This window comes from Petaurus breviceps, unplaced genomic scaffold, assembly GCF_028583685.1.
Source record: "Petaurus breviceps papuanus isolate PSGF00001 unplaced genomic scaffold, PetGlider_PUasm1.0 567, whole genome shotgun sequence".
Taxonomy (NCBI): domain Eukaryota; kingdom Metazoa; phylum Chordata; class Mammalia; order Diprotodontia; family Petauridae; genus Petaurus; species Petaurus breviceps.
The window spans coordinates 205,263-228,025 of NW_027186383.1; the positions used below are offsets into that span (position 1 = coordinate 205,263).

Consider the following 22,763-nt stretch of genomic DNA (forward strand, 5'->3'; position numbering starts at 1 on the left):
GTCAGCGCTTAGCACCATGCCTGGAACATAGTCAGCGCTTAGCACCATGCCTGGAACATAGTCAGCGCTTAGCACCATGCCTGGAACATAGTCAGCGCTTAGTAAACATTAGTTGTTAGTCCTTTCAAATAGCCAGCTTTTGCTCATCACTTCTATAGCTAATTTTTTTTCCATTTCTCCTTTAACTTTTACTACCCCTTATTCGGTTTATTTTGGGTCCATTTATTTGTTGGGTTTCTAATTTTAAAATGCACATCAAGTTTATTTATTCTTCTGTTTCGTTAATGTATTTTTGTTCCACTAAGTGCTGCTTTAGCCGTAGCTCACACATTTGGGCAAATTTTTTCATCATTGTCATTGTCTTTCATATAATTTTCATATATGATTTGTACTTTGACTTACTCATTGTTTCAGATTTGATTATTAAGTATTAATTTGGGTTTCTTCTCTGTGCTGCCTAAACTGACTTTTACTATTTATGCCTTTTTAGTGTGTGTGTATGCATATGCATATGTATATATGTATGTATATGTAGGTATGTGTGTATGTATGTATAAATATATATATAAATATATATAAAACAATGTTTGTTGAAAAATTGTGTGTGTGTGCTTAGTGTGATGGGGACTACAGTAAATTTCACTCTTCCTCAAAAGCAACTTGAGCATTTTTTTTAAAAAATGTGGTTGAGTAAAGCAGAGTTCCTAAATGTTCTTCAGGGCTCCACAATACATCCTTATTCTTTGAAATCAATCCGACTAAACTGAGGCTTCCATTCTAGGCCATTTAGTCAAAGGACATCTCCGTGGAATCAAACAATTCCTTGAAGTTGGGGGAAAGTCTGTTCCTATTGGAAGCAATCTCTTCTTACCTTTGGTCTCTGCAAATGAGTTCCTTCTCTCAGGTAAAGACAGGGATGAATAACTATTCATGAGTAACATGTATGGAGGCAGGCTGCAAGTTGGGGTCTGTGACTTTTTTGTTTAAATAAGTTGACAGCTATTTCAATATAACTAGCTTCCTTGGTAGTCCTGTGTACTTTATTTTTCTGCATGTAAAAACACAATTCTGAGCAATGGGTCCATAGGGACCCTCTTACTGACTGTCAAGGGGCCCAGGAGTTAGAAAACATTGAGAAGCCCTTGGAATAAATATTAAGGAGGGGTTGGCTCTGGAGAAAAGCTGTGGTTTCAGAGGGGCTCCTAGAGGCAGAAGGTTACTTTTATACTGTCCCTGGCAGATGGGTTGGATCATCTATAAGCCAGAGCCCCACAGCTAGAGTGACATCAACACTCTCTGTCACCTGCCTCGCTCCATATGTATGCCTTCCCTACCTGCCAGAGGAGGGAGAGATGCTGAAAGAGGAAGGAGGAAAAAGTTGATTTGTGTGCCTCCTCTCCTTGCCTCCCTCTCCTCTCTGAGCAGCTAAGTCTGAGTTGGAGCCCAGGCATGGGTGTGGGGGTGCACGGAATGGAGAGATGGTGCCAGTGATTCCACCCCTCCATTGGTGTTCATCCCTTCTCCCTTTCCTATAGTGACATCACTCTCAAGTCCTGAAGGTTATATGACCCTGGGCATGACATTTAACACTAGACCTTAGTTTTCTCCTCTTTAAAGTAAGAGGGTTGAACCAGATGGCTTCTAAGGGCCCTCCCAGGTCTTCAGATATGACTCCATGATCTGTCTTCTTCCCCAGTCCAGGAGTGGGGTGGGGTGCCTTCCTCCAGGGCCCTCTGTTCCCTCCCCCCCATCTTGTTCCTATTCCTGACTCACAGGAACTAGAGACAGAGATGACTGGGTCCCTATAGAGTGAAGAAAGTCCTCTTCTGTGCTCTAGGTAAATTTGGGTCACTTCTGCCCTGGGGCACCTGCTAGCAGGGGTTTTAGTAATCTGGGCACCTTGATTTTTCATGAAACAAATGTACACTTGAATAGTTGGACTTAAAGAATTACCAGCTAGCATTTACATAGGCTTGCAAGTCAGGCCAACAAATATTTGTTCAGAGCTGACTTTGTGCCAGACCCTGGGCTAAGCCCTGGGGAGCCACAGAAAGGCATAACCTGAGTCCCTGCCTGGAGGAGATAGCTGGCAAAGGATGATGGACAAACCAGATGAAATGGAGATGATCAGAGGGGGAGGCCTGAAAGGGGCAGAAGGGGCACTTAGCTGAGACCGAGGTCACAGGCTTTTCCTTTTACGCATGGAGAAACAGCAGACAAAAGTGTAAGTGAAGAGAGACTTCCCTAGGCTGCCTGCAGAGGAAAGAGCTCAGGCACACTGCTATGGGCCTTGGGAACCAGAGCAGTGCAGAGAGCCCCTCGTGGGCCCTCCAGGGAGGAATTCCAACTTCTCCACTCGAAAGAAACCAGGCGGCCGCACATTACAATCCACACGGTATTTAATTCATCGATGAGCTTTAAAGCCAAGCTGCACTCTAGCCTAGATTAGATCAGTGGCCATCACCAGCAGCCAGGCTGAGGTACATGGGAACACGTTTGGTGCCATACACAGGGATGGCCACAGCACCTTGGGTTCAGCTACTTCCCAGTGCTTGTGGAGCCATTTGGTTAGTGATGTTGTAAAAAGCTGGCTCCTTCCCACAAATGAACGAGGCCATGGAAAACCTGTTCTCGCCACCTCCTGTGAGTGAGTCCTGAGGCTTGCCCCATGTGTCCCCTAATGGCCCTAAGTTGGGGTCACCTTCTATAGCGTGACAAGGTGGCCCGCACAGACAGGGGTGCACTTCTGTGCTCCTTGCCTCGGGCTGCTCACTGGCTTGATGGTAACTCTGCCCTACTTCCCCATCTAAAACAGGCATTTGCGAAGGAAACTTGGCAAGAACATCTGTCAATGTATACAACCTAATCCAAGTCAGCAAGTCTTTATTAAGTACCTACTATGTACACTCTGGTGGGTGCAAAGGATCTAAGATTTAGGCCTAGAAAGAACTGTGAGAGTGGGCCAACCCTCATGGTACAGACAGAGAAACTGAGGCAGGTGACGTTAAGAGGTGTCCCTAACTCCAAGCCTACTTCATCCACTACACAATGCTGCCCCTTGATGTAGAGATACAGTCCTTGCCCCCGACGAGGGGTATTCTATACATTTTAATGTAAAGTTTAAAGACTATTGACTCCTTCATCTGATTCCATGATATTGTTAAAACAGAGCTAGACTAGCTGGTCCTTGGGACTAGATCTGTCTTTTCTCTGGGCTCTCCCATACACCTGCCTAGCCTAGCACCTTGCAGATGGGTGACTTGAAATGAGAATGCTAGAACATTCCTCAATGCTTTCAGGAAAGGTGAACCATGACAAGATGGCCAAAGGCCACCAGGCTAACTTAGAAAGGCCTGGTGATTGACTTTTTTGTGTTTGTTTGTTTCAGTCAAGTTTTGCTTCCAGTCCACTCTCAGCACCTAAGATTGTGAAGTAGATTGTCCTGAAACCAGATTCGTTTTTAGGCTTCCTTGGGAGTAAAAACAAAATGGTTCCGCTCTCCATGTTTGGGTTCTATAATTCTATCTGTACAGGTTATAATCCTCCTGTAAACTTTCCACACATTTTTCTTAGGCAAAGACACCATGACTTCTCAGGGAGCTCTGAAGACAGAAAAGCACAATTGCTCCCAGAGAGACTTCGCACAAACTTTTCATTTAACTCCCTTAACCTCACAATGAGGTGCATTTATTCCCTTTTAATCTAAGAGTGGAGAGTTTTGTTTGAGCATTTCTATTTGCTCTGTAAGTCCTGGGGGGAGAGTTCTCTCAGGAGCTCAATGGGAAGCAACCGGAAGAAGGGAACGACTGCCCAGATGGTTCCTGCTCCTTGTGTTCATTGCATTCTTGTATTCTACTGGCATCACAGCCTAGTAGACCAGGGCCTTTCCAATCAGCAAATTTGAATGATCTAATCCTCTGTTGATAGAAAGTACATGTTTTGTAATTGTCAAAAATGGGCCTTGTCCTAGAATCTCCTCTCCCTTTAGTAGGGAATTTCTTGCAAATCTTACTGTGGAAGGCATAGGTTTGTTTATCATCTTCAACAGAGGGGAGGGATCCATGAAAATGAGAACAGAGACTCTAGGACGGAGCACTCTGGGACATGGCTCTTCTGGATGCCATCTTGGGACCACTGATGAAAACTGATGGCTCAGGAGTAAAGCAGGAGAACATGGTGGGAGAGCCAATCAAGAGGGTCAAGGAGCTCAAGATTTAGATTTGGGAAGGATCCCAGAAGCCATCTTGGTCAAACTACTCATGGTATATTTGAAGGAGGAAACTGAGGCCCACAGTGGTTAAGTGACTTATCCCAGATCACACAGGTAGTAAGCAGTAGATCTTGAACTGAATTCCTTTGACTCAAATTCAACACTCTTTCCATTGCACCATCACTAACCCAATGGCAGAAAAAGTCTTGATCCAGCTCTCAGATAAGGAACTGTCCTGTGAGATCCAGGAGTCTACAAGTGATTGAATAATAGGAAATCTTAATATGAAAGAAGAAAATGTAATAAAGTACTTGCTGAGAACCAGACTACGAGACAAGGTTGAGTGAAGAGGAACAAGAAACACACAATGTCCTCCTTGATGTCGATCTTCTTGGACGAAGACATGGCCCTGTGTTTTGAGACATCAGTTGGGCTGGGGGCACTTCAAAGCCCTCCTCTCATACTCAGGAGTTGGAAGGAGAGTCACTCAGCAGGTAGGGCCATTTTAGCTCTTTCTGCTGATATAAGTTCTTAGCATCTTTTCATTGTTTATGGTGATCCCAAGATGTCTCTGTTCAGAGTTGGTCCCTGTGAAAAGAGAAAAATCATTTTTAGAGCCAATTTCCTACCTTCATTTATTCTGAAGATTAAGGTTTTTTTCCTTGAGGACTTGGATCATTGATTTGGATCTCAGCAGATGATTTCTGATTAACCCACTCAGTCTGTGTTTGACGTGGTGGGCTTCCTCTAAGGCCATTTTTTCTTATTGCTGAAGACAAAATCACACCCCTCATTTAAAGACATTAACAGCCTGGAGAAAGCCAATGTGGACTGAGCTTGGTCCCTGTTGCCCAGTCATGAAGAGAAGGATTGACTGCTCTTTTATGCTGAGAGGAAAGAGAGAAAGATGTGGGGCAGGGTCAAGATGGAGTAGAAACAGGACCTCCAAGGGGCTCCGGCTTCCACCTCCCCCAATTCATGTAAAAGGTGACTCTGAAGAAACTTTGGAGCTACAGAACCCACAAAATGACACAGAGAAGCTAACCTCCTGCTGAGGACAGCCTGGTGGGCCGGCAGCAAGTGGCCAGTGCAGTGCTCTGGGAGCCCAGCCCAGCCCTGAGAAAGCCTGAGGTTTTAGTCTCAGGGCAGGCCTGACCAAGCACGGCTGGAGGAACTTCAGATCACCAGCAGCTGTGGCGGTTTCCCAAATTATCAACACATAGATGCTAAGGACAAAGTAAGAAGTCAGTGCAGTGTGGACTTTGGGATCCAGTAGTTGGGAGTGTGTCAGTTTTTGCTCCTGGGGGGAGAAGCAGCTGAGGTGAAGTGGCCCTGCAGCCATAGCCACAAATGGCTGCTTCAGCTCCTGGCCTGCAGATTGTAGGGGGACCAAGTGACCAGTCTGAGGTGTAATCACTCTTGCTTTAACTGGCTTGAATCTGGATTTTGGTCTAGGGTGGAGGTCCTGGGGTGTGTGACCAGCTTGCCAGAGCTTGTGGAGGCTTCAGAGAGGGCACCCAACTAATACCTTCAGCAGCTGAGAAAACCTCAGCATTTGGTACAAAGCTCCCCTGTCTGGCAGCAGAGTCCTACTGTGGCAAAAAGCCCAAAAGTCAAGTAATTGAGTGGCAACATGAGTAAACAAGGGAATCAAAGAAAACAGAGGAATTCAACATTAGACTCCTATTTTAGGGACAAAAAGGATCAAAGCATGGAACAGGAAGAAGACACCGAAGTCAAAACTCCTGCACCAAAAGCTTCAAAGGAAAATACCAGCTGGTTACAGGCCATAGAGGACCTTAAGAAAGATTTTGAAAAGCAAATAAGAGAAGTGGAGGAAAAATTGGGAACAGAAATGAGAATGATTCAAGAAAATTATGAAATAAGAGTCAATAACCTGACTGAAGAAAATAACACTTTAAAAAATAGACTAACTCAAATGGCAAAAGAAGCTCAAAAAGGCAATGAGGAGAAGAATGCCTTAAACAGCAGAATTTTCCAGATGGAAAAAGAATCTCAAAAGCTCACTGAAGAGAATCATTCCTTCAGAATTAGATTGGAACAAATGGAAGCTAGTGACTTTATGAGAAATCAAGATACTGTTAAACAGATCCAAACAAATGAAAAAATAGAAAGCAATGTGAAATATCTCATTGGAAAAACCCACTGACCTAGAAAATAGATCCAGGAGAGATAATTTAAAAATTATTGGACTGCCTGAAGGCCATGATCAAAAAAAGAACTTAGAAATCATCTTTCAAGAAATTCTCAAGGAAAACTGCCCTGACGTTTTAGAGCCAGATGGCAAAGTAGAGGTTGAAAGAATTCACCTATCACCTCCTGAAAAAGATCCCAAAAAGAAAACTCCTAGGAATATTATAGCCAGGTTCCAGAGTACCCAGATCAAGAAGATAATATTGCAAGCAGCCAGGAAGAAACAATTTGAATATTGTGGAAACACAATCAGGATAACACAGGATCTGGCAGCTTCTACACTGAGGGATCAAAAGGCTTGGAATATGATATTCCAGAGGTCAAAGGAGCTGGGATTAAAACCAAGAATCACCTACCCAGCAAAACTGAGTATCATGTTTCAGGGGAAAATATGGTCATTCAGTGGAATAGAGGACTTTGAAGCATTCTTTATGAAAAACCAGAGTTGAATAGAAAATTTGACATTCAGACACAAGAAGCAAGAGAAGCATGAGAAGGTAAACGGGGAAAAGAAATCGTAAGGAACTTATCAAAGTTGAACTATTTACATTCTACATGGAAAAATGATAATTGTAACTGATGAAACGTTCCTAAGTATGAAAATAGTTGAAGTGTGTGTGTGTGTGTGTGTGTGTGTATAGGAGGGTATATGGAAGTATGAATACATATGTGAGTGTGTGTATATATGTGTACAGGTATACATAAACAGAGGGCACAAGACCAATTGAATAGGAAGGGATGATACTTAAAAGGTGAAATTAAGAGGTGAGAGAGGAATATAATGAGAGGAGATGGAGAGAGACAGAATGGAGTAAATTATCTCATATAAAAGAGGCAAGGGGAAACTGTTACCATGGAGGGGAAGAACAGGAAGGCAAAAGGGAATGGATCAACGTCATTCTCATTGAATTTGGCTTAGGGAGGAAATGACATACACACTAAATAGGGAATCTCACCCTACAGGAGAGTAGGGGGGAAGAGGATGAGAGGGGAGATGATGGAAGGGAGGGCAGGCTGCGGGGGGAGGGAAATTGGAAGTATCCACTTTTGAAAAGGGACAGGATCAAAGTAGAGAATAGAACAAGTGGGAGGTGGGATAGGAGGGAGGGAAAAATAGTCAGTCTTTTACAATTTATCCACTATGGAAATGTTTTGCATAGCTACACATGTACAACCTATACTGAATTGCTTATCTTCCCAGTAAGTGTGGGTGACAAGGGAGGAAGGGAATGAATCTGGAATTCAAAGTTTTAAAATCAAATGTTTAAAATATACATATACTATAATTAATATTATTTTACATGTAACTGGGAAATAAGATATACAGGCACTGGGACATAGAGATTCACCATGCCCTCCTAGAAAGTAGAAGGGGATATGGGAGAAGATATGGCAGAGAGCAGATTGGGGGATGGGATCGCTATTTTGGGGCGGTGGGTAGCAGAAAAACTGGGAGAAAATTTTTAACTCAAAATCTGGTGGAAACGAATGATGTAAATCAGAAGCTAACAAAACATTTGATTTGGAATAAAAAGAGAGAGAGAAAGACATTCACTCAGAGTTCATGGCCACAGACTTTTGCTGTCCAAATAGCAGCATCTTCAGGATAAGTCACTGTTTGGGGATTTTTTTCATTATTAAAAAAGGGTTGTCATAATGGGGCAGTGTGACAGGGTTGGGCCAGCCTTGGATTCTGGCCTGGCCTTGCTGAATGCTGCCTCTGACGTTGGGCAAGATCTTTCACTTTCTTCCTCTGCAAAATGAAAGACTTGTTGTTGTGCAGTTATATCCTGTTCTCTGTGACCCTGTTTGGGGTTTTCTTGGCAGAGATACTGGAGTGGTTTACTATTTCCTTCTCCAGCTCATTTTCCAGATGAGGAAACTGAGGCAAACAAAGCGATTTGCCCAGGGTCACACAGCTACTAAGTAAGTGTCTGAGACCAGATTCGATCTTAGGAGGAAGAGGCTTCCGAACAGGTGCTCTGTGCACTATGGCGCCCCCTAGCTACCTGTAAATAAATGAAAGGCTAGATGACTAAGGTTCCTTCTAGCTCTGAGTCCTGTGATTGGAATCAGGGTTAGTCACAGCAGGATGCTCAATTGTCCATGTGAGAGGGAAGAAAGAGCAGCTCCCGCTATCCTCCTCCCCCACCCCCACTCTTATTCTCATCTGCCCCACGGATGTCAGAGGGAAGGCACCAGCCCTTCTACTTTCTCAGCCTGGCTTCCTGTGGCAGGCAGCCTAATTCTTCCGAAAAAGGCATTGGAGCCACAAAGACAAAAAACCTAAACAGACTCTGCTCCCAGTGAGCTTTGGCTATCTCTGGAGAGAAGGAAAGCAATGAAAAAGCCCCCATGGATTTACAACTGGGCTGGAGCATTGTTTAAAACAAATCCACTTTGTTTTATTTTCAATTTTGAATCTTTAGCATTTAGTGACACATCTGGTGCCTTTTCTCTCTGCCCCAATCTGATTTTGTTGACAGAGCAAGCTCCATGTTGGCTATAGATCAGTTCAGAGCTTAGAGAGTTGCCTGGGTCACTGAGCTGTGAAGTGACTTGTTCAGGGTCACACATCCCATTGGTCGCCAATGTGGAACTTGAGCTTTGGGGATTCTTGACTTCAAGACTGGCTCCCTCTCTCCTGGCTTCTGCTTCTTCTCTGCCTGCCACACAGCAGGCCCTTAAGGAATGCTTGATGGGTTGAATTGAATTGAAGGTTAGCAGGGAGTGCTTCTTCCCTCTCTTAACCTAGACTCTCCCATCCTGAGAGACAACCTGGCATAGAGGATAGGGTCCTAGACTTGGAGTACCTGGAAGACCTGGATTCAGATCCCACCTCAGACATTTCTTAGGTATGTGACCTTGGGCAAGTCTCTTAACCTCTCTGTGCCTCATAAAATGAAGGAGTTGGTCTCCAAGGCCTCTTGAGTCTTTTTCAGCCCTAAATCCATGATCCTTTCAGGGACGTACAATCACTGCTTCACCCTGACTTTGTAGAGGAAAGGCCTGACCAGAGAAGTTAGGTGAGGCATCATCTAAATTTTGAAACAAATTACAGGTTGTGCTCCTGCAGTCAAAAGATCCATCAGCCAGGCGTGAGCTCAAGGCTCCTCAAGGGTCATCTTGGCTGCTTCTGTACTTACAGAAGCAAGTCTCTGCAGAAAAGTAGAGCTTAAAACCAACCTGGAGATACCACAGAAGAGAAGCTGATGGCTGAGGAAGGAAAGAGAAAACCACCTCCAACTTATTCAAGAAATACCAATGGTCAGGCTGGCTCCTTCCTGAGGGAAGGAGCTCTCCGAATTGCTGGAGATCTTAAGAGGCAAGGGCATGATGAGCTCCATGGGGACTTTCATGCTTACATAATTGATACCATCTTTGAAATCTTTCATAATTCAAGGGTGGTGAAAATATATCCTGAGGAGTGTTCATAACATTTGGAAGGAAGCCTTATAGCCCCCTATGTAGGATATTTCCTTGAAGGAAAAAGACGATTAGTTCATTGTTAACCAAATAGTGGTACATCCCAGTGTCTCAAGAGCTAGCCTGGTTGCCCAAAGACAAGGATTCAAATCCTGTCTGACTCATCTTGGTAGTGTGGCCCTGGACAAGTCACCTTGACCTCTCAGTGTCTCCAGTGTTGCAGAGCAGGTGCTGATCTGAATTTGGAGAGACTTTTCTCACTGGTAGTGTCCTCATACTAATCATGTCAAATGCAAAGAGCAGTGGAGACCACAAAATCCTGCATAACAATCCCTATGGGAGGATCACATATTGACTTGGAAAATTCATGTTTATGGATTTTTAGAATACAAACATCGACACATTAAAAACAGACAGGAACTCCATTTTAACCTAGTTTGAGCTGCCTTTGGAAGTGCTGTGGGCTGCACCAGACATCTCACTTCTATATTGATGAAATCCTAGGTCTGGACCAAAAAGGAGAGAAGGCAGATGTAGAGTAAATATAAAACAATCCAACTCCACTCACAGGTGGCCAAAGGCAGCATGAGCTCTTTCTAAACATCTTTTTGAGCACTGCTTACTTCTCTTTCAAGGATACTGTGTGGCTCACCTTTGGAGCTCAGAATGCTGCATGCGATAATGAGGCTGTAGGGATAGGATCAGAGGGGCCTTAGAAGAGAATGTTGTAGTTGCTGAACTGTTTCATTTGTGGCTGACTCTCCATGACACCATTTGGGGTTTTCTTGGCCAACGTACTGGAGGATGTCATTTCCTTCTCTAGCTCATTTTACAAAGGAAACTGAGGCAAACAGGGTTAAGTGACTTGCCCTGGATCACACAGCTCGTAAATGTCTGAGGTCAGGTTTGAATTCATGAAGATGAGTCTTCCTGACTTCACTGTATCTGATCACTTTCCATTATCCCACTTTTAACCAAAAGCTGGTCACTTTTAAACTATTCCACAAGAGACCCTGACCAAGGATGGTGCTGTAGGATGATGTCAGAGTACAGCAATAGTCACAGCTCACAACAATTTAAGGCATACACACTGCTTTCCTCAACAGCCCTATGTTGTCAGCTGTACATGTTTTATGATCTTCATTTTACCAATGAGGAAACTGAGGTGAAGTAGCTCACCCAGGAACACATAGCTAGCCAGTGTCAGAGGCGGGTTCCAACCCAGACTTCTCTCTAATGGATTTAATGCGGAGCTAAAAAGCAACCTCAGATTTCCACGATTAATCACTCTTCTAGTTCTTTCCCTCTCCTTTCCCTATATTTTCCAAAATATGCTAGTTATAGTAAAGACTTTAGTATAGTTTTACTAACTGCTGAAGGAATGACTGAAATAGCGACAGGCTAAGCACTGACCACACAGAGAGAAGTGAGTCCCTGAAGGGCACTTGCCCTGGAGGAGCTTACATTCTAATGGGGAAGACAATTCGTACAGGCAAGAAGCAGGCAGGTGAGGAAGGCGCGAGCGGCGCACCGTGGCACCGTGGCTGGCGGCGCACCGTGGCACCGTGGCTGGCGGCGCACCGTGGCTGGCAGCAGCGAGGTGGATGGGCGCCACTCCACTTTTAGAGGTGCTCTGTGCACCCCACCTTGGGGTGGACGCTGTCCTAACGCACTTCTCTTATCCCTCACTCGCCACTCTGTGCCCCCAAACAAAGGAATCTCTAGCAAAGCGATCTGGTATTAAGCATATCAACAGGTTCTATTTTTTTCCCTCACTGACCTGCCTAATTCTTGTTCAAAGCCTCTTTAACTCCCAGCAACAGATCATCTCCTAAACCTGTGCTTTCTTTGCAATGTCCCCACCCCAACTAATTTTTCAGCACTTGGACAGCTCCAGCATACCAGAAGCTAGAGAAATGACTGGATTACTGAGCAGTCAGGAAGTCCGGCTTTCATCTTTCATTTTACTGTAACGTGAGTTTGCGGATTTGAAATCAGCGAGTTTAAGAATTTGGGGGACCTCCTGGAAACATACCCATCACCAGCAATAGCTTAATCATGCATTACCTAGGACAGTCGCAGAATATATTTGTCTTAAAGCAGACTGAAAACATGTTAGCGTAACTACAGATTAAAGAAGCTGGGAAATGCACTTACCTACCTGCAGGTGGCGGTTTCTGGTTGAGTTTCATGTTTATTTTATTTTATTGGCGATCTCTTTCAGAATGCCTTTGAGATCATTCAGCTTTGAAAAAGAAAAAAAAATACAGGACTGGTATTAATTACAAATTAGCCAAACACATTCCTAATTATCGTACTGTGTCTTATCTATAGGCTAGATATAGAAACCAAGTGTTGAGACCAGTGAATACATCACGTTATCCTTGTTCGGTCTATACTCCATCACCTATTTCCTGAAAGCAGATAGGTAAGCTGTTAGCAAATGAACACTGCCCTCCTGTTGACCACCCTCATGAGATCATGGGTGAGGTCTGGTCATGTGCAATGAGCTGTTAGAATTGCTCCTACAAGAACATGATGCTTGCAAACAGCCAGGCCAGTCAATGCACGTGTGGTGCCCTGCTCCCCAACTGTACCAATAGGAGACCAAACTTAATGGTGAAAAATCGTATACATGAAAACAAGTGAATCTCAATGATACACGTTTCCCCTAATATCAGGCAGGCAATGTACAGCTCATATGAATTCATAAATCTGATTTTGGAAAACTGATAAAATAGCATGGGTCCAGTATAATATCTACCCATTGGCTCTATCACTTATTCAAAGAAACACTTGTGGTCAAACATGGTTGCAATGTTCGTGATGCTTTCTCCATCCCCCTTTTGGGCAGATGTGGCTATGGGGTCTTCATGACTGGGATGTTTTCTCCAATGATGCTGGCCCTAATTAACCGTGCCTACTCATCCTGTGCAGTTCGGGCTCATGTCTTCCCAGAGGCCCCCCCCATGGGGGGCCACCCAAGGTGCCAGGGGGCCTTCCTTGACTTTTATTGCCATGACAGAGATGTCAGTGGAATCCTCAGGCTGCCCACCAAGCATCTTGTGCTCTTGCTATGTGACAAGCTGATGATACTTTCCCTGAGGACACAGATGTCACTGGGGACTGTCATTGTCTGGAGGAGATCAATCCGATTCCTTCTGAGATTACCCTCCATCTTCTCTGTGGCTTGTCTGTGGCCACATCGTCTTCTCCATCAAACCTTGTGGTTCTGAAGGCTGTCCCCAGCTCTTAGGCCACTGCTTTGCACACAGTAAACCCTTAGTAAATGTTTGTTGACAGATTGCCTGATAACACCTTACAGATGCATGGAGAGTGTGTGCCAGAGTGGGATAGGTGACTAGACTTCACGATGTGAGCTCCATGTAAACCTGGTCAGAAATACTGCATTCTTCTATTTCTAGATTACAAAGGAAGCTCAGAAATGTTACCGTGGGTCAGAATAATGGGCCATGCTGATCACTGTTATATCTTTGGCAGGAGCTCATTTTATTTGTTCATCTTCCAAATTCATGGATCTAACCCCAAATATCCTTCAGCTCTGGCCTTGTAGTGAGAGGATCGAATGGCCTCTGAGGGCCATCCCATGTCAAGATCCATGATCTTCTAAGGAAGCTATAATGGCTCATTATTCAGAAATTGATTGGAACTCTCTTTGCACCCATTCATGCTATCAGTTTGACCATCCCCGGGGGCAACACACCTTATATGTTTGCTTTGCTCGGACTTCATTATACACTAGATGCATCCCAAAGGTCTAGGAGATAAAGATCAGAGAAGGAGTGATTCACTGGCCAGCCAAGAGCCTGGGACCCCTACAGCAGCAGCAGCAGTCTTGCTTTTGTGGCTGGTGGCTGCTGAGGGCGACAGCCTGGGAGGGTGAGGGCAGGAGGGCAGGGCATCTAGGCCATGGTTTTGGAGGGCTGATTAGGCAATTATGTCTCATACAAAGACTGCAATAGTAACAGCCAGTAACAGCCCAGGATCTTGCTTCCCAAGAGACTGAGAAGGTAGCCCAATGTAGGGGGAAAATGCTGGGCCTAGAGTCAGAGGGCCTGGGTTCAAGTCCTGGCTCTGCTGCTGAAAGGCAGGCCCTCTTCAGGCCTCAGTTTCATCACTTGTAAAATGAACAGATTGGACCACAGAATCTCTGATTTCTTCCACTTCTAAATTTGTGATCCAATGTGGCACCAAGTCCTCAAAGAAGAAGCACTGAAAGGCAGAGCCAGACTGTGGATTTGCAGAGGGGCACAGTAGAGAAGCTGGGATTGGGAGTCAGAGGACCTGAGTTCAAGTCCTGGTTCTGCCAAAGGTAATAACCTTTGTGGCCTTGGGCAATTCCCTTCACCTCTCTGGGCTTCATTTTTCTCCTCTGTAAAATGAAGTGGGTGAGTTAGATGGCCTCTGAGGTCCCTTCCCACTGCAAACATACAGCCACACGTTCTTGGTTCCTGGATGTGGTCACTGCTGCCTGGCTGGATATCAGTCAGACAATGGAGCCCACTGCCTGCCCCCACCCCCAGGCCGCAAAGAGCACAGTACCTTTGTGTCTAGCTGTCTAAACCGGTGTCTCATTCTGTAGAGAGGAGAGAAGGGGAGAGTTGTTAACATCCATTCTATGACCTCTCTGACAGGCATGCGCTCTCCCCAGGAGATTTCCGGCCCCCTAAAGAAGTGTGACTGGGAGGTCAGTTGGAGGAGGCTGGGCACTCTCACTGGCCTCAAGAGGAAAAGGAATAAAATGTGTGCTGACATACTCTTCCGAATGCTCATTGGCTTTGGTGTCACTCTTGACAAGGTAGTTTTCTTTCATGACAGCTTCCCATGCCAGGGTTTCATTGTCCTCATTTGTTACACCTTGAATAAAAAAGGCAAAAAAGAACTGTGAGCAAACTCTCCCTCTTCCAATGACCCTGAACAGATTTATTTGTGTAAATATTTTGTCCTCCCCCTCCCCAGGAGAAGATTAGTCCCTTGAGGGGAGGGCCTGAGCTTCAGGGTCTGGTCCGTAGTTGGTGCTAGTAAATGCTTCTTAGGTGACATTAGTTTGCTTGATGCAATCCCACACCCTCATTTAACACATGAGGAGACAGAAGTTCAGAGAGGTTCTCAGAGCTGCCCAGGTCACACAGGTGGTTAGTAACAAACAGACCTAAACTTGGCTGGCCTGGTTCCAAAGCCCAGCTGCGTCTCTCCATCTGCCTCTCTGCCTCTCCATCTGCCTCTCTCTCTGTCTCTGCCTCTCTCTCTCTCCATTTGCCTCTCTGCCTCTCTCTCTGTCTCTCCATCTGCCTCTGCCTCTCTGTCTCTTCATCTGCATCTCTGCCTCTGCCTCTCTTTCTGTCTCTGCCTCTCTGTCTCTGTCTCTCCCTCTCCCTCACCTGTATAGAATAATTCACTGTCAAGATGTGAAAACTACCACCAACTTTACAATACTTCACTGCCCTCCAGAGGGGTGAGCGGGTCAGTGTGACTCCTACCAGGAGCCAGCCACCACTCACAGCAAGCTGAGGGCTTGGCGTGTTTTCCTTTGCAGCAGCACTTGAAGCATTTTTTCACCACCATGTAGAAGTAAGCAAAGACCACGAAGGGGAAGGGGATGTTCAGGCGGCTGCAGTACTCCTGGACAAGGAAGTAGCGCTGGAATTTCCACACCTGGTCGTTGTTTTCCTGCACCGTCCCCACCGTGTACCTGGCAGGGAGCGGAAGGCAGCATGAGCTCTGTGCTCTGTTCGCTTGGTCAGGGCGAGCTCTGCCAGCCTTTGTCCCCTCCCCTTGCCCCTAATCCAGATGCTGGCACAGAGACTCATTGGCTTGGGAACAAAGTAACAGCACGCCAGATCTTTCCTGCCTTCTCTCTCCATCCTCCCTTCTTTCTCTCTCCATCCCCCCTTCTCTCCATCCTCCCTTCCTCCCCTCTTCTGATTTAGTCAACAAACATCGACAAAGGCCCTACTGTGCTCAGAGCCCCAGGGTCAGGTGCTGGCAATGGCTGCCATCTCTATGATCTTTGAAGGTTTGTAGAGTGCATTGCATTTGCTATTTCATTTGTTCCTCATTACAACCCAGTGAAGTGAGTGCTACTATTATATCCCCACTTTGTAGCTGAGGTTGATCAATATTTCCAGTCACACACCTAGAAAGTATCTGAAAATTTGAACGTGGGTCTTCTTGACTGTTTTAAACCAGCTAGGTGGTGCTGGACCTGGAGTCAGGAAGGCTCATCTTTCTGAGTTCAAATCTGGCCTCAGATGCTTACTAGCTGTGTGACCCTGGGCAAGTCACTTCACCCTGTCTGCCTCAGTTTCCTCATCTGTAAAACGAGCTGGAGAAGGACATGGCAAACCACTCCAGTATCTCTGCCAAGAAAACCCCCAATGGGGTCATCAAGAGTCGGACACAAGAACAATGACTGAACAGGAAGAACTGCAGCCCCCACACCACCGGCCGTTTATGAAGTTTAGCTCGGACATGGGTCTTTTGCGGCTGATAAGACAGCTAACTATAATACATGCTTGTGCAGGGTCAGTGCATTAGACAGATGGGCGTCTGATTTCTTTATGAGATAGGCAAATGCTCTTTATGAGATAGGCAGTGCCTGAGCAGGAAGGCTGTTAATGCTAATGGGGATGGCGGTGGTTTTGTGGAAAGAGGACCATGAAATGGGACTGCAGAGAAAGGGCAGGAATTCAGCAGGCGAGGAGGAGGAAGGGCCCTTTCAGAACCAGAGAACTTGTCATTTTCAAGTGACATTTGAAAAAAAGAATGGGGAATTAATTTCCCTCCGGAATATAAGAAGTCAAGCCTGATGATCCAGAAAGCCTTAAAAAACTAAAGTCCTTCAGATGTTTGTTTAGTTTAATTCTGTTAATTAATGTAAAATGTGAGAGGCAGTGTGGTAAAGACGGATGGATGGATGGATGTTTGGATGGATGAATGGATGTATGGATGTATGGCTGGCTGGCTAACTTAGATCGAGAAGATTCCATATCAGGTCTTGTCTTCTACCTGAGCTGACTGTGTGACCTTGGACAAGTCTCTAAACTCTCTGTGCCTCAGGCAACTCTCTGGGACTGAAGAGTAGAGAAGGTGCTGTTCTGCATGGCTGGAGGGATTTTCTCATAGAGAACTCCCCAAACACAGGAAATCAGGGCCTCGATTAAAAATAAAAAAGTGAATTGTAATTTCCCTGAGGGCAGATTTTTGCCTTCATTTCCTCAGCTCCTGGTACAATCCCTGAACATAGTAAGGACTGAAGCAAGCTAAACAAAACAAGCTAAACTAAACAAACAACTGAATTGTTTTAAGACTTGGGAGATTTAAGGGGAAATCTTCCTTAGAAATACTCTGTGAACTTGGTATTTTCTGTCTCTCCCCATTAGAATGTAAGCTTCTTGAGGGCAGAGACCATTTCATTTCTTATATGACAGTTCCTGGCACACAGTAGGTGCTGAAGAAATGCTTGTTTCATGAAGGAATGAAGGAGAGTTGTAACAAAGAGGAATATTTGAAGACTTGAGAGAGCACTAGTAACTAGGGGACCTGATCAGGGAGGACTGCACGGAAGAGGTGGCCCCTGATTTGTGCCTAGAGGGAAGTCAAGTATTCAGAGGCATTCTGGGGAGAGCCTTAGAGAAGGCTTGGAGATTTTGATTGTGGGGTGTTAGGACCTTAGGGTCTCCCTACTCTGGCTATTGAAACAGCTCCAGAATGGTTTTCATTCCAGTGCCCCAAGATCGGCCGTCCCCTTCTGGAGTTAAGTGCACAATTTTGTCTCCATAGAAAATGAAAACGTAAGTTTTGGAATATCCACTTAGCTTTCAGTTCTGGGAAGGAAATGGGTTAAGCTGGTGCTTGGTGGTTGACAATTTAAAACATAAAGTGACAACAAGAACACCACAACCATTGGCCCAACTCACTCATTTTACAGAGGGGGAGACTGAGGCCAAGAGAAGCTAAGTGACCTGCCCAAGCTTACCCAAGCCCTAAGTGATGGAGGCAGGGTCTAGATTCAAGTCCTGACCAGTTTTGTGCCTTGCTATTGTCTCTTATCACATCCCCTCCCTCAAAAGTCAGGTCTTCAAGGCCAATCAAACAGCAGAGGCTGCCGAATACTGTCAAAGGCTGACCTTGGGAGCTGGTGTCTAGACACAGCAATTGAACGTGAAATCTTAGCAGGCTTTGGAGCATTTGCACAGAGCTCGTGATTGATATTGTGAAGGCAGGTGCCTTTCAGACATTTACAGCTGCTTCCTTTTACCCTTGATCCCGTCGGAGGAAACTGTGGGCAGCTACTTTAAATGCCCAGCAGTACATTTAGATCGCCATTAACAGCTTCCAGCAAATATGGCCACGCTGACAGATTAAGGTTAATGGGATCATGGGATTTCCAGGGAGGAGAGACTTTGGAAAGGAGAGACTCATGGTCCAACATCCTCATTTTGTAGATGATAAAACTGAGGTCCAAAGGAGGGAAGTGACTTGTTCAAAGTCACTCAGGTGGTAAATGGCCGAGCCAAGATTAGAACTAGCTCCAGGGTGTAGGATCCAGAGGTGAAAGGCACCTCCAAGGTCATCTAGCCCACCCCTTCCTTTGTAAAGGTCATAGAATGTAGATCTGGAAGGGGTCTCCGAGGTCATATAGTCCACCCCTCTTGTTTTATGGATGAGGAAACTCAGGCTCAGAGGGGATTTGCCCAAGGTGTCAAGATAGCTGAGGAAGAGTCAAGATTCTAGCCCATGTCCTCCCCTCCCACATCCTGTGCTCTTCTCATTATACAGATGAGCAAACAGGGTCAGAGGGATAAAATGATTTCCTTGAAGGCACCTTCAAGCCAGGTCTCATACCTAGTGCTTTTCTCAGGTAGGAGCTGTTGCACACTATAAAGTCTGCTCACCAGTGGGGAGCCCCACAGGAGTGTTATGTTTTTCTCTGGGTTGAAGAGATTAGGTGAGTAATTTTTTTGGAGGGGGGGAAGGCAGGGCAATTGGGGTTAAGTGACTTCCCCAAGGTCACATAGCTAGTAAGTGTTAAGTGTCTGAGGCCAGATTGAATTCAGTCCTCCTGACTCCAGGGCTGGTGCTCTACTCACTGCTCCACCTAGTTGCCCCAGGAGAGTATTTCTAAGGACCTTTATGAACTAATCAGCTCCTGTGTTCTCAAGCTCCAAAATGCTCAGTAAATTTCACAGACAGAAGATCTCTCCTCTATGCAGACACTGTACCAAGAACTGGGGCTACCAGTGCACAAAGCAGTCCTTGCCCTCAGGGGGCTTACTCTCTCCAGAAATGGAGCCACTAAATTAACCAGGGTTTCAGCCAGGTAGGTCTTCAGAGGGCCTTTCCCTGGCCTTTCTGCCTCCATTGGAGGCAGTTGGTGTCTTGGCAGCTAGCCTCATCACCATGGTCTCTCCAAGAGAATATAAGGAAAAATAGATGTACCTTAGCTGAGGGCAATCATGGAAAGCTTTCTGGAGGAAGTGGCACTAAATTTGGACTTGTTTCCTGTGTCAGAACAACCCAAGGTTTGGTTAAAATGACTTCCCACACCCTCTACATTCCAGCCAAACTGACCTCTTGGCTTTTGCGTGTAGTGACGCGTGTAGTCTAGGCTTTTGCGTGTAGTGACGCACCTTCCCTTCTCTCCCAGATGCTTTGCCCTATTTATTGGTCCCACACAAGGTCTTCCCTTCGCTCCTCCCCCAAGTGCTACAACTTTCTTCTCCCTGACATCACTTGGATTTACTTTGGGCCCAGTTTGTCTGATTTCTCTGTGAGCCTGTTGTCCACTCCCAATAAGAATACAAGCATCTTGAGGGCAGGGATTGCTTCATTTTTATCTTTGAAACTCCAGAGCCTAGTAAAATGTTGAACACACAATAGATGCTCAATAAATGCTTATTGAAGAAAAAGGAAGGAAGGAAAGGAGAGAGGGAGGGAAGAAAGGAGTAGGTAGAAAGGAGAGAAGGAAGGAAGGGAAGCGTATATTAGGCATATAGGCTCTCCAAAGACCTTACATGACTACCCATATCCTAAAGACCTCCTTTTTCTCCCCCACAATTGGGTAGCTGCCCCAGCACATACCCAAACATGGCAACCAGCAGGTTCACAAGCAGAATGTTGGTGGAGAGCATATAGATGCATACGAGGGGGATGGTGATCCATTCAGGGAATCGAGGCAGCCTGTGTTCATCCAGTTCCACACACAGAGGCTTGGATTCATTCCCAGTGAAGGTACAGTGGGAAAGATCATAAGTGGTGCCTAAAGCAAGAGAGAGACAAGTCAGTAATGCTCTTGGAAGGGTGGATGGGGGAGGGAGGTGTCTCAGCAATGATGCACAAATGCTCTGGCTTTGAATCTGGTCTCTGATATTGCTCAGCTGGGTGTCTTTGGGCCAGCCACTTTGTCTCTGCCTGCTTCAGTTTTCCTACAGCAAAGTGGGTACAAGACAAAGTGGGCACTGACCCCCAGGGCTGCTGGGAGGATCAAGGGAGCTCACAGCTATGGAGCACTGGGCAAACTGTAAATGCTGATTGTGACCTTTATTATCCAAGAAACAGGAGGCCACTCCAGAGGAAAGCTCCACATGGGCGGAGGACTCCAGAGAGGCTTTTCCTGTGGCTCCCTTTGCTCTGCCTTCTTTGTTTTCCCCTTGCAGATGAGAACCACATAAACAATTTTTTCCTTCAAAAGACCAAGAGATTGATCTTCAGCCAGTAATTGAATGAAGCAGAGGCAGTGTGTTGTGTTGTTATATGGGGTGGTAGATAGAGAGCCAGCCTTGGCGTCAGAAGACTTGAGTTCAAGTTCTGCCACATACTGGCCTTGTGACCCTGGGCATTTCACTTAATCACTTAGTGGACTAGGCACCTCTCCAAGACTAGAAGCTGCTGAAGAATGTGTTGATCTGGATTACTGGAGGGAGTTTCCTCACCTGGGAGGTCCCTATTCCAATGGAATCCAGTGGAAATCTAGTCCCTATTGGTCCTTCCAACTCTAGATAACTTGGAGGTTTAGCTACAGGTGAGAGTGTATGTAAATATGGTATTTTGTGGCAGGATCCATGGACTCCACTCAGGTATTGGTGTCAAAAGACACTGCTCTGGTAACTTCCTGATCAGCCTCTAGGGATCCTCTGTTTGGGTTATCATTTCGTGAAGGGTTAGGCTTAGAAAAGATCCACGCCTATGTCCACTCCAATCAATTAGTCAGTCAGTGTGCATTTGTTTAGTGTCTGTTACACGCCAAGCTTTAGAGAAGCACTAGAGACACAGAGAAAAGCAAAAAGCAGTCCCTGCCCTCCAGGGGCTTGAACTTTAATGGGGCAACAGGGGATAAATAATCCAGCACATACAAGACACATATGGGGCAGATGTAGGGAGCGTAACGGCCAGGTAGGAGTTTGATTAAAGTGGAAAATAGTGTTGATTCCATGGTGGAAGAGAGCCTCGAGGTCACATTGGCAAGGCAAGGAAATAATGAGCAGTGTGGGCCAGCTTTTAGATTGGGAGAATGTGCCCAAACTGAGCCGTGATTCGCCAGGGGATGACAGTCATCCTGAGAAGTGCATGAAGAATGAGGCCACCTCTCTTAAGCTCCACTCACGGATTCAACAAGTATTTCACTAGCCTACTGTATGCAGGCACTGGAGATAAGAAGACAAAATCAAAGAGTCCCTGACCTCAAAGAGTTAAATTCTGCTGCAGGGAGTTGCCACCCTCCCTCCCCCATCCCCCGGACACACAAAATGCATCAGATCCTGCCAGGCACACACGTGCATGACTCAAAGTGAATTGTTAATTACCATCCACGTCACTGGGCACCTGGCCAAACATGGCCAGGTAGGGCTCATAGATCACTGAGCGGAAGATCCACTCCCAGCGATGCTCGTTCTGCCTCAGGATGCCTTGACGGGCCACCCCAAAGGCCACCATCCAAACCGCGAAGAGGAACAGGAAGAAGAAGACGTCAATTAGCTGTAGGGGGATGGAAGCACCTGTTAGTGTCTCATTCACCAGCTCCAGAGTGAGTCCAACCTCCTCATCTCCTAGTAAATGCGGCTCAAGTGGCTGCAGCCAGCTTTTGTCAGACTCCAGCCTAGAAAAGATCCCTCTGGGATAACCCACAAGACAGCAACTCTGAGGCTGTGCCTTTGGAAGCCTCTCTATGCACCATTTCTCTCCCTAATTGGTCCAAATCCTCAGGCAGAGTACTTTCTTCTGTCTCTGTTCATGAAGCTTACCATCCTCTGCAGCATGATGATTTTGGGCCCCAGATTTCTGCTCACAGTGAAAATATGGATGAGCCTCAGAGTGAAAATGATATAATCCAGGCAAAAGATCACACGTCCAGAATATAGGGAGCTTTTGTTAGAGGAGTGGAGCCTGTTGAGAAGAGGAAAAGGGGTGTGGAAGAAAGAATCATTTTAGAAACCCTTTGGTCTTGTTATAGCATCAACAAAGGATGTGAACTCATTTGCAAATATATTCTCCTTTGACAAGGAAGTGAGGCTATACTTGTACATGTGAAAACTAAGGAGACCAGGATTCATTGTAGAAAATGCCATACTGGCAATTCTAAACAGGTGAGCCTTCTATTTTCATTTCAGATACCACAAAAGAAATGGGTGGATCTGCTCACCTGTGCTGCCCCTTCTCACCCAAAACATGAAGTAGACACAGCCCACTGGCTAAACGGTATGGTCATGGGAGCAGTGGAACAGAAGGGTAATAGAGAGAGGGAAGAGGAGGCCATTTCCCTTTGCAGGATTGCAGAGTTAAGGGCTACCTGGGCTGCACCTCCTATGATGACAGACACGTGCCTGTTTCATCTCAGAAATGAGCTACTGCATGCCCAGTCTGAGACGGTTCCTTCCAAATTCCACTCAAGCAC

At 45.7% G+C, this 22,763-nt stretch overlaps 2 protein-coding genes across 4 annotated transcripts in view; one reads left to right on the forward strand and one right to left on the reverse strand.

The window, feature by feature from the left end:
* The window catches only part of USP40 (ubiquitin specific peptidase 40), a 411,887-nt gene that overhangs the window by 97,640 nt on the left and 291,484 nt on the right, over positions 1-22,763 (forward strand). The gene's annotated exons all lie outside the window — the stretch shown is intronic.
* Positions 12,045-22,763, reverse strand: part of TRPM8 (transient receptor potential cation channel subfamily M member 8) — a 42,848-nt gene continuing 32,129 nt past the window's right edge. Inside the window, exons 16-22 of the mRNA XM_069103047.1 lie at positions 22,114-22,255; positions 21,676-21,847; positions 19,955-20,132; positions 15,373-15,563; positions 14,629-14,728; positions 14,414-14,447; positions 12,045-12,095 (exon numbers count right to left, since the gene is read on the reverse strand). Of these exons, the coding sequence (XP_068959148.1) occupies positions 12,045-12,095; positions 14,414-14,447; positions 14,629-14,728; positions 15,373-15,563; positions 19,955-20,132; positions 21,676-21,847; positions 22,114-22,255 (868 nt within the window). The remainder of the gene's footprint in view (positions 12,096-14,413; positions 14,448-14,628; positions 14,729-15,372; positions 15,564-19,954; positions 20,133-21,675; positions 21,848-22,113; positions 22,256-22,763) is intronic.